The sequence below is a fragment of the Dermacentor silvarum genome, chromosome 2 (genome assembly GCF_013339745.2).
Source record: "Dermacentor silvarum isolate Dsil-2018 chromosome 2, BIME_Dsil_1.4, whole genome shotgun sequence".
Classification (NCBI taxonomy): domain Eukaryota; kingdom Metazoa; phylum Arthropoda; class Arachnida; order Ixodida; family Ixodidae; genus Dermacentor; species Dermacentor silvarum.
Genome location: NC_051155.1, coordinates 42,430,904 through 42,442,349, shown reverse-complemented (window position 1 = coordinate 42,442,349; position 11,446 = coordinate 42,430,904). Strand labels below are relative to the sequence as shown.

Genomic DNA, 11,446 nt, shown 5'->3' with positions numbered 1-11,446 from the left:
GGATCTCCCGCTTAAGGAGACGCTAGCACAAACGCGTTATAAACGTGCAGTACTCTCTAGTAAGGGGGAGCGGCCACAGCGTCTTACGCAGCCATTTACACATGCCGGAACGTGCACCGCGTTTGCCGACGCCATCACATGACTGCTGAGAGAGTATACCCCCCGTATTCACAAACGCTCCTCGACTTGAACTTGACTTGCCACCGCTTTGGGCAGCGCGTTCGAAACGCGTTGAAGGTAAGGTGGAGAGGCCACAGCGTCTTACACCAGCTTCTTACACGGGCCGTAACGCGCTAGCACAAACGCGTTAGAAACGCGCTAGAAACGCGGCCTTTCGTTAATGATGGGTATTTATAGCCATCGTGGTGCGTTTGTCCATGTCCGCTTCGTGGCGTAGTCATTCTGCTCCCGGTCACCGACGCGTGCGGATGCAGGATGGTTGGCTCCGAGCGAGCTGCGACAGCGGTCGTCAACGGCCGTGGTAGCCCGTCGTTTTCCGTGCCCAAGGACTACAGGATTATTTTGCCCAACGTTTCATCAGGTGAAGCTATGAAGCGTGCAGTCATGCTGCACTGCGACATCTCAGGTCGTCCATACCGCATCGAAGACTTTCGAAAGCCCTTACAAGACGCCGGCGTCATCAAGGACGTTGCTGTAATAGGTGCCTACCAGATGTCCCACGTCTGGCTCGTTAACCTGCGGACGGATGAAGCGAAAAAGAAGCTTATAGATGCAGGAAGGTTGGTCGTCAAGGATCGTCTTTGCATCGTCATCGACCCCAACAGGCAAGAGGTGCGTCTGAAGTTGCATTGGGTGGCTTTGGATGTCACGAGCGATAACATTCGGAGGGCATTCAGTGAATACGGCGAAGTGAAGGAAGTGACCAATGACAGGTGGAAAGCGGAGGGCTTCGAAAGTGCCGACTCTCTGACAAAGTTTGTGCGATTGCTTTTGAAAGAGGGTATCGCACTGGACAACATACCGCACCAGATGCGCCTGGGCAGCGGTACAGTGCTCATTGTGGCGCCAGGACGAGCCCCTCTTTGCCTTCGTTGCAAGCACACGGGTCATATACGGCGTGATTGCAGGGTACCGAAGTGCGCCGAATGTCATGCGTTTGGCCATGGACAGGAGGCATGTACTCGCAGCTACGCCAAAGCCGTGGGCAGATCTACGGTTGTAGACCAAAGCGAGCTTGTCATGGACGAGGAAGAGGCAGAGCAAGCTGCGGCGCCTGCGACAGCCGACAAGAGCGGAACCGATCAGGGAGCTGACAAAGAAGTCCGCGTCTCGGGGCTGCAGACGCCGGCCACGATGGTGTCCAGCGTCGGTGAGCACCAAGAGACTGCTACAACGAACGCGGTTGGCGTTGGTCCGGTGCTCCAGGATGAGGGCCCCACGGGAGAGTCCTCGGACGCGACCAGCGTCTCTCAAACGCAGCAGGCAGCAAGCATAAAGCCAGCGGTCGACGAAAGTGCTCTGGGAAATATAAACGCGGAGACAACCCCGGCAAAGCGTCGCCATGACGACGTGAGTGCGGTGTCGCAGGAGCAGCGTCTGAGGCAGGTCGAAGCTTCGCTGGAAGCGAATGGGGTGAAGAAGAAACCTCGCAGCGCCGTTCGGACGCGCGCGTCGTCCCTGACAAGGGGCGGCAAGGAGGTGAACTCTTAGACGCCACTATGGCGACTGCACAAAGCGTCGAGATGGGAAATGAGGGCTTGCCGGCGGTCTCGTCCGGCAGGAAAATTGTGTCGTTGGAAAGGTCCCTGCGCGTAGGAACAATTAATGTACGAGGATTAGCGACTAAAAGAAGGCAAAATCAGTTGTATCGTATTGCGATGGAACAAGAATTAGATATAATCGCAGTGCAGGAAACAAAAGTTCAAGGCGGGGACCAGACCGACGGTATGTTACGCCCGTTCTCGGCGCACTATAGTGTGTGCGTCAGTCATGCGGTGGGGACGTCAGGAGGGTGTGTATTATTGGTGCGTAGTTGCTTAGGGATTGTTATACAGTCTGTTATAAGCTGTCCATCGGGCCGCTTTGTAGTTTGTGACTTTGTTTTTGCCGGCAATGAATGGCGCGTGTTTTGTTTGTATGCTCCCACTGACGTTGCACAGCGTCTAGATTATTTCGGTCGCATTAGTGAGTATTGTAACACTGATCGTATACTGATCCTTCTCGGCGATTTTAATTGTGCATGCTCAGCACGAGACAAAACGAGTACTACGCCGCACCGTGAGACTAGCACGATAATGTTAATGGATATCATCAACGATTTCGCTCTTGAAGATGTGGGAGAATGCATCACAAGTGGGCATAATGTCCAATTCACGCATTTTCAAGGTTCTAGTCACGCACGCTTAGATCGTGCATATGTGTCGCTGGATATTGTGCCTCTGTGTAAGGATTATTGCGTAACACCCCTATCCTTCACTGACCATTGCCTCGTGATGTTTAGCATTTGCAGCAAAAATGAAAGAAAGGGAAAATTTATCTGGGATTCATGGAAAATTAATAATAAACTACTTGATGACGATGTTTTCAAAACTTTAGTACATGAGGGCATACAAGAACTGTACCGTGACAGTAATTCAGAAGCTGGGCCGAAATGGGAAACATTTAAGCAAAAAATTAAAATGAAAGCTGTAGAAAGAAGCAGCATACTTAAACATGAAGAACGTATTCACGAGAGACTGTTACGTTCAAACTTGCAAACTCTTGTCAAAGAAGAGTGTCTAACGCCTGGTGAAAGAAAAATTGGAGTTGTTAGACATGGAAAGATTTCGGGGTGCAATTATAAGAGCGAGAGCAGAGAAAACGGTTATGTCCGAAAGGCCTACAAAGCGCGCACTAGGGACGGAAAAAAGTTACGCGCAACGTAATATAATTGCAGAAATAACATACAATGGTGCCTTGACAAGTGCTAAAGACGAGATTGAGAAAGCCTTTTTACGAGTATTACAGTGCTCTGTTTTCTTTAGGTACGGTAGATATCGACCACTTCAAAAGTGAATTTTTGGCGTTCATGCCACAATTAGATGACGAAACAAAGGATAGATTGCAGCTTTCAATCTCGGTAGGAGAGGTAGAGAAAGCAATCGAAGACCTAAATCCCGGGAAGTCCCCTGGCCCTGACGGGCTAAGTGCGGCTTTGTATAAGACCTTCACGCGAGAAATATCTCCGATATTGGGGCGCTTATTAAATGAGGCTTTTGAGTTTAAATCTCTGCCGCCTTCATTTCTCTCTTCCCATACCATTTTTATTCCGAAAACGAACGATTCTATCAAACTTCGGCAGGTATCATCCTATCGTCCTATCAGTCCGACAAATGTTGATTACAAAATTTTTATGAAAATAGTGGCTAGAAGGTTGCAAAGCGTAATAAAAGAAATAGTGGGCCCGCATCAAACATGTGGAATAAAGGGCAGAAGCATCTTTACCAACATTCACAAAGCGAGGTGTGTATTAGAGTGTTGTGACGTCATGAAGGGTGCAGTTGCGATGCTCCAGATTGATTTTGAGAAGGCCTTTGACCGCGTGCCACATGACTTACTTATAACTGTCTGAGAACATGCAAATGTTGGCACAGTAATAACTGAAGCTGTTTGTATGGCGTACAGTGGTTGTAGTACTAGGCTCATTGTTAACAAAGAAGTTGGAAATCTCATCCAAGTGCGTCGCTCAGTTCGCCAAGGTTGTCCTATTTCCCCTCTCCTTTTTTGCATGTTTATTGAAAGCTTTTGCCTAAGTATTATAAACCGTAGTACAATTAGTGGCTTCAGGCTACACGCATCTGAAGTACGTGTTCTGGCCTATGTAGAGGATATAGGTGTTTTTGTTCAAATCTCGAAAGTATAGCGGAGGTTATTACGATTGTAAAACGTTTTTGTCAGGTAAGCGGCAGTGCAGTCAATTGGGGCAAATGTATTGGTTTTTGGCATGGCGATTGGGATCTCACGCCACAGTTTTTCCTAAATGTGCAGTGGGTACCAACCCCGGTGAAGTATTTAGGCGTACCCTTAGAAAATTACAGTGACAGTGATCCCTATTGGCGGAGACAGACAGAAGAAATCCGAGAAAAAGCCGCGAAATGGAAGGGCAGAGATTTATCAATATTTGCTCGTGCAACGGTTTGCAATTTGTTTTTCATTAGTAAATTGTGGTATGTGTTACAAGTTCTCTACTGTTCTCGAGTGAATGTGCAGAGACTTCATCGAGTTTTTGCAGTGTTTATATGGGGATCGACATGGGAACGAACAAGTCGGACGAACCTTTTTCGGCGTGTTCGTGATGGGGGCTTAAGCTTATCGCATTTATTTCTGAGACAGCTTGTAAATCGTTTTTTGTACCTTCGAGATGTTCAGGATCCTTTCCTGCGCACAGTGTGCCAAGTACGACTGGTCAGTGCTTTGCCCAACTTTGTCATCTCTTCCAATAAAATGGAAGGTCGACTACAGGGTTACCTTAAAGAGGTTGTTGAGTCGTGCCGCTTCCTGGAGGCCCGTTTCTCGATTGAATATTTAAGCGCAGTGTCTCGTAAAAAATTGTATAATGATTTATGTGATATTGTTCTCCCAATTCCATTGTACCGGACTCATTTCTCGGGAGGAAAGTGGCGCAAAGTGCTGAAACGTGTAAAAAGCATGCCTGTGCGTCCTGGGGTGAAAACCTTCTTCTTTAAATTACATGCAGGCGTTTTGCCAGTTAAGACTTGGCTTTCGGATAAGGGATTCTTCGTTCCGTGGGGTGACCACTGTTTCTTGTGCCGGAAACCTGAAACGATTGAACACGTGTTCCTGGAATGCTGGGATGGCGTGTTCTTCTGGGATGTCCTGCAAAGGACCTTAAAGAAGGATTTCCCTTTGGATGCACAGGGAATAAGGTACCTAATGGTTGATAACGAGGATGGTTTTCCATATGATATTACTATGTTAATGGCTCTGCATAGTATTTGGACGTCACGCATGGCTGTTCGCCATGCAGACGTTGATGCTCGCCCTGCAATAGAGTACTTTCGCGAGTCTCTCATTTCATTTCTCGAAACGGAAAAGGTGAAAAAGTGTGTACCCGATTGGGTGCTCCGTATGGAAAGTTTGTTACACATGAAACAGTTCTAAAATTATGAATTTGAAAAAAAAGAAAAAAAAAAAAGCTTCGTGGCGTAGTGGGCTAACGCCGCGCGCTCGGAAGCGAGGGGTGCCTGGTTCGATTCCGCGCTACGGACACAACTTCGGAATTTTTTTCTCATTTTTCTCAGACTGGTTACACACTACTACTACGACGGGGACGGAACGGGTGCCGCTATAAGGAGCTTCGCCCCTAAAAGTGCCTTCTCGATAACGACACCGTTCTTCGGAACAATGCTCTTTCGGCGAATGTTGTGCAGTCACTGATTCTTGCGCAAGCCGTCATGCTGTCCGTGTGGTAGCATAAAACAGCATAACCGTCTTCAGGCTTCTTGTTGCAGTTATATGCGGCACAGCACGGCATAGCGCTAGCACAACACCGCAGAAAAGACAGGGTGCAACGTTAGCTGCACCGAGCCAGCCTAGCTAAAGAGAAAAATGGCGCCAGCGAAAAAAAAAAACACAAGCAAAATGCAAGAACCGCCGGTTTCCATGGGCAATGGCAGGGATACCAACCATCGTGTAGAAAAACAGGTGCAAAACCGGTTCCGGCAGAGAGGACTCGCAAGGGGTGAGGAGGAGGTCGCGCGGTGGAGGCAGAGTTCAAAGACTGGCGGCACTTTCAAATTATTGTAGAGGGAGCTACATTGGCCGCATTCTCGCCGTTTCGCTTTTGCCGCCCTGCGAGCTGAACCGTTGCCTAGCAAACGCCGCAGGTGGCTGCGCCGCTCGCCGCGCCATCTGGCATGACGTCAGAGGAGGAGCCGGTGAAACCGCGCTGCTACAACCGAGGAGGAGCCGGCGTTGCATCGTATATATAGAAGGGGCGGCTCGGTGGGATTCGTCGACAGATATGGAAAGTGAGTCGGCGAGACTGAAAGAAGCCAGGCTTCGTCGTCGGAACGAAGCCAACAGGAGGCAGCGAGCCGAGGAGACGGAGGGAGAACAAGCCGCACGCCTCGAGAAGCGTCGTACTCGTAAGTACGAAGTGGCCAGGCGAGTGGAGTCAGATGAGGATCGTGTGAGAGGAGGAAACTTGTTCAAGTCACTGGACGACAACCCTTTACCCTCCCGCCTCAGCGACCATCGGGTCGTCTTTGTGGCAATTGAGAAACAAGATGAAGTCAAGACTTTCAAAACAAATGCGTTACACTTTAAAAATATCTAGTCTTTAATGTAACCATATTAAGGGACTTTAGTCGCAGCTTGACATGCACGATGCGTAGCATCGATACGTGCAACTTTTTGCATTGCAGTTGCGTTGTATTTAACTAAGTGTCCGGACATGTAGCAGTTACATGCAGTAGGACCTGGTCAACTCAAGCAGGCTAGGTAACTATTAACGCTATAGTATGAAGGCCCCCGTGTCGCAGAAAATCCGGTGTTGGTATAGGCGGCATTGTCAGTTACAAAAATTATATTTAGGTATATGTATGTGCCAAGCACTGCTATATGACATGTGGTATATGCGGGTTATATTGCCACAGCATTCTATCTCTAAAGTTGCTCATACCTTGTCTTACTTTCTTGGCAAAGTTGTTCCACGGAATTTTGAGAATGACAGCTCACAAACAAATGTCATGAAACAAATACCGGCAGCGCATGCGTTTTATCTTAAATCTTCTGAGACTGAAATATTAAAAGTGCGAAACAATAACAGAAACCTGAAACTGATGTAATGTTTTGGCACGGTTGAGAGCGACCTCCGGGATCGGCCCATGCAAGAAGCCGCGCTTCGACCAGAGCGCTCGCCTTCGTGCATAGCGTTCGCCGCGAGCGTTGAGTGAGTGAAACAACTTTATTTAGACTAGCGGATTAAAGCCTGGGCCTAGACAGCGCCAGGGGCGGTAGAGAGACCCTGTCTCCCGGCCGCCTCTCAAGTTCGTTGGATGGCCCATTGTTGATCTTGCAGATCTCAGCTGATCAGCGCGGCTTTCCACCACGCCCCAAGTGCGAGCGTTTCCTGATAAACACTACGGTTACATAAACTGCAGCTGCCGGCAAGCGTGAGAAGCAGTCAGGAATGTTTGAATGCTATTACGTTCCACTCTTAAAGAGGAAGCTTAAGCGTCCTCCAAGTTTTTTGTCACCGCCTCATTTCAAAGGAGATGGAAATGACTGATCATCCTCATCAACAGCATCGTACCGTGCGACGGGTCAAGGGGTGTGACATGTACACCGCGTAGTCTCGATAGCTGTGTTCGCTTTTCGGTACTCGTTATGGCGCCTGCTCGCAACGTACGAACCCTCTAGTGCGTGCTGCCGAAAATGGAGCTCCTATGGAGGCGCTTCTCCAGCTTACGCTATGACTAGTGTGCTGTGTGTGCCGCGGAGGCCTGTGACATTATTTTCTCTTAATGTCAACTAGAATATGGACTATATATCACCGTGTGCTCTCTGATCCACACCGTACTCTTCATGTCTCTTAACGTTACACCTAGCATTTTTCATTCCATCGCTCATTGTGCGGTCCTTAACTTGTTCTCGAGCTTCTTCACCTCTATACTTCTGCCCCATATGTTAGCACTGGTAGAATCCAATGATTGTACTTTTTTTGGACAAGAGTGGTAAGCTCCCAATCAGGATTTCGTAATGCCTACTGTATGCACTCCAACCCATCTTTATTTTTATGTAAATTTCCTTCTCATGATCAGGGTGTGCTGTGACTAATTGTCCTAGATAAACGCACTCCTTTACAGACCCTAGAGGCTGACTGGCGATCAGGAATTCTTGTTTCCTGGCCAAGCTATTGAGCATCACCTGTGTCTTCTTTATACTCAAGCTCCACTCTCTTACTTTCGCCGTTAGATGTCCTCAATTATTTGTTGCTATTCATCTCCATTGTTGCTGAACAGGGCAATTTCATCTGCAAATCTAAAGTTGCTGAAATATACGCTGTTGATCCTTACTCCTAAGGGTTTCCAGTCTAACAGCTTGAATATTTGAGATGCAGTGAATGAAATTGGTGAGATTATGTTTCCTTTCCTGACCCCTTTCTTGATAGGCAATTTTCTACTTTTCTTGTGGAGAACGAAGGTACCTGTGGAATGTTTGCAGATGTTTGCTAAGATATTCACGTATGCCTCCTGTACTCCTTGATTACGCAATGCCTCTATGACTGCTGGTATCTCTACTGAATAAAATGCCTTTCATAATCTATGAAAGTCATATAGAGAAGTTGATTGTACTCCGCAGCTTCTCAATAATTTAATTGATGCCATGGATGTGATCATTGCAGAATATCCCGTGCCGAAGCCAGCCTGTTCTCTTGGTTGATTAAAGTGAAGTGTTGTACTGCTTTCAATGTAAATTATTTTGGTGAATATTTTATACAATATTGAAATCAAGTTAATGAGTATATAATTTTTCGATTCTTTAACGTCTTCCTTCTTATTAATTAGTGTAATGCTGGCGTTCTACCAGCTTTCTGGCACCGTTCAAGCCGTAAGACATTGTGCATAAAGGGCCGCAAGCTTTTCAAACATATCTCCTCCAGATTTGATTAAGTCGACTATTATTTCATGTTCTCCTGCCACTTCTCCACGGGACATGTCTGGCAAGGTCATTCCAACTGCATCGCGAGTTATATAAGAAGCCTCTGTATTGAGTTCATCACTACTTCCAATGAAGGTAGCGTGGCAGGTCTGGGAACTGCACAGGACTGTATAGAATTCTCCTGCTGATTCCACAATATAATCGAAATTGCTGATTTCATTAGCCTGCATATCTTTTACTGCATGCATCTTACCTTGTCGTATGCCGCTTTTTTTTTCCGACTGATTTCACGCTGCGGCCATTTTTTGCCGCTTCCTCAATATTCCCCACGTAGTAATTTCGAAAATCCCTTACTTTCTCCTTGTTGATCAGTTTTGGCAGTTCACGGATTTCTGCCTGATCTTTTTAGTTAGACACTTTGAGGCTTTATCGTTTCTTTATTAGGTCCCTTGTTTCTTGGGAGAGCTTACCTACTTGTTGCCTTAGTGCGTCACGTCCCCCTTCAAGTGATGCTTCTGAAATCAGCTTAGTTACGGTTTCATTGATTACCTCTATGTTATCTTCATCTTCCTGTTCTAAAGCTACTAATTTGTTTGCAAGCGCCAGCCTGAATTTGTATGCTTTTGCCCTTATTACTTCTTGGTTGGCTTGTTTCTTCTGGGCTAATTTTGCTCTTTGTGCCTTCAAGTTGACGGAAATCCTAGACCTCACTAATCTATAATCACCGCCCTTTACCCTGTCTAACACGTCTACTTCCTGCACTATATGCTGGGATCGGCAGATACTATGAAATATAATTCATTTCTTGCTTCTCCATTAGGACTTTTCCAGGTCCAGTTCCTTCTACTTCGCTTACTAAAGAAGGTATTTATTATTCGGAGTCTATTCATGTCCACGAATTCAACCAGAATCTCTCCTCTACTATTCCTAGAATCGATGGCGCAGTTGCTGACTGCTTCTTCTGCACCCTTCTTTTTCCACACTTTTACATTGAAGCCGCCCATGACTATAGTATACTAAGTTTGTAAATTTATCATCTCCTTTATTCTACATCTCCTATTTAGCTTTATCACCACGATTGCTACCTTCTTCATATTGCTGTAGAACTCATCCATGTTGCCCGCTATGTGTTTGTGGATTAGAAATCTTACCGCACATTCTCTGTTATCTGGAAGACCTCTGCAGCAGATGACGTGGCCATTAGAACTGTATAAGCCTCACCAGTTCTAAGGCAAACAACTGTGTACTTGAATATTAAATTGCAGTTCACCATCACCTTGTGCGGCGCTAGTTAAGCAGGTTCGGATCCGCCTGGCGAAGAGTCCTCGACAATGTTTAACTCCGTCTGAAAAGTACACAAAGTGTAACCCATATACACAATTCTTCAGCAGAAAATCCTAATTTGAAGTTCAATACTTTTATTTTGCTTACCATGCGCTTGTAAAATTTCATGTTTCTTCCATGTGCAGATGTACAGCGATGTCATTAAAAGAAAAAAAAAAATGTCAACCCATCTCCTACCAGAAAATGTGGCTAAGCGAAGCTTGTCGTGGGTGCACATTGTGTTTGACGGTTACGTTTCTTGTGAGTAACTTGACCATGACCAAGGGAAGATCAGGTGATCTGCTCGGTGTTGGTGGAGTGACACAGCTTCAGTGGCTCGCACCGTGGGATATGCCTGTCGACGACGCGCCCTGTCGCGGGCGATCTCCCGCCAGCACTCGGCGAAAGCTGCCTGTTGTTCACGGCTACGCAGAACCATGGCCAAGCGAAATGGCTCTGATTGGCTGCGCACGTGGCGTGAGCGCGCGCCTACGCAGCTGGCGCGCGCGCACACACACACACACACACACACACACACACACACACACACACACACACACACACACACACACACACACACACACACACACACACACACACACACACACACACACACACACACACACACACACACACACACACACACACACACACACACACACGCACACGCACACACACACACGCACACACACACACACACACACGCACACACACACACACACGCACGCACACACACACACGCACACGCACACAGAGAGAGAGAGAGAGAGAGACAAAGCGTACGCAAGCAGCGTGACACGTACGGGATGGGTAATTCAGTAAATATGCACCACATGCGCAGTCGGTTAGTATTTTCTGGCATTTTTGATACATGGTTGCGCAGCCGCAATATTGTCACGTTTAATGAAGAGGCGACTTCAATTACGGGGCGCAATTCACAGTCTGCTCGCTGCCGTGTCGTCTGTCCCGCTTATGGCGCCAAGAAAAGCGCTGTCGTCTTCGATGTGTTGATCGGCAGATTCAACAGGTGCGTGCGACAATGTGTCGGCATCGTCGTGTGTGCGGCCGGACTTGTACACGATGGTCACGTCGTATTCCTGCAGGCGCAGGCTCCACCGTGCCAGTCGTCCAGAAGGGTCTCTTAGGTTTGCCAGTCCAGCATAAGGAGTGATGATCCGTCACGACCTTGAATGGGCGGCCATAGAGGTAGGGTCGAAACTTGGCAAGTGCCCATACGACGGCAAGACACTCTTTCTCCGTGGTAGTGTAATTGGACTCGGGTCGTGATAGGGATGCGACTGGCGTAAACTATGACACTGTCGTCGTTCTCCTGCCGCTGTACGAGCACCGCACCCAGAACGATGTTACTGGCGTCGGTATGAATTTCTGTTTCGGGGTCCCCGTCGAAATGTCCAAGTACCGGGGGCGATGCCAGGTGATGTCAAAGCTTGGCGAAAGCTGCTTCTTGTTCAGAGCTCCAGATGAACGACGTATCGTC

General features: G+C 47.5%; 1 protein-coding gene across 1 annotated transcript; it reads left to right on the top strand.

The window, feature by feature from the left end:
- The first annotated feature begins 394 nt into the window (after positions 1 to 394).
- Positions 395 to 1,671, top strand: LOC125943404 (uncharacterized). The gene has a single exon (XM_049662698.1). It carries the CDS (start codon positions 436 to 438, stop codon positions 1,669 to 1,671), a length of 1,236 nt encoding a protein of 411 aa, XP_049518655.1. The 5' UTR covers positions 395 to 435.
- Positions 1,672 to 11,446: the final 9,775 nt, after the last annotated feature.

Excerpts from the sequence above, each read along its gene's own strand:
- LOC125943404 (XM_049662698.1), top strand. The coding sequence starts at position 436 with ATGGTTGGCTCCGAGCGAGCTGCGACAGCGGTCGTCAACGGCCGTGGT.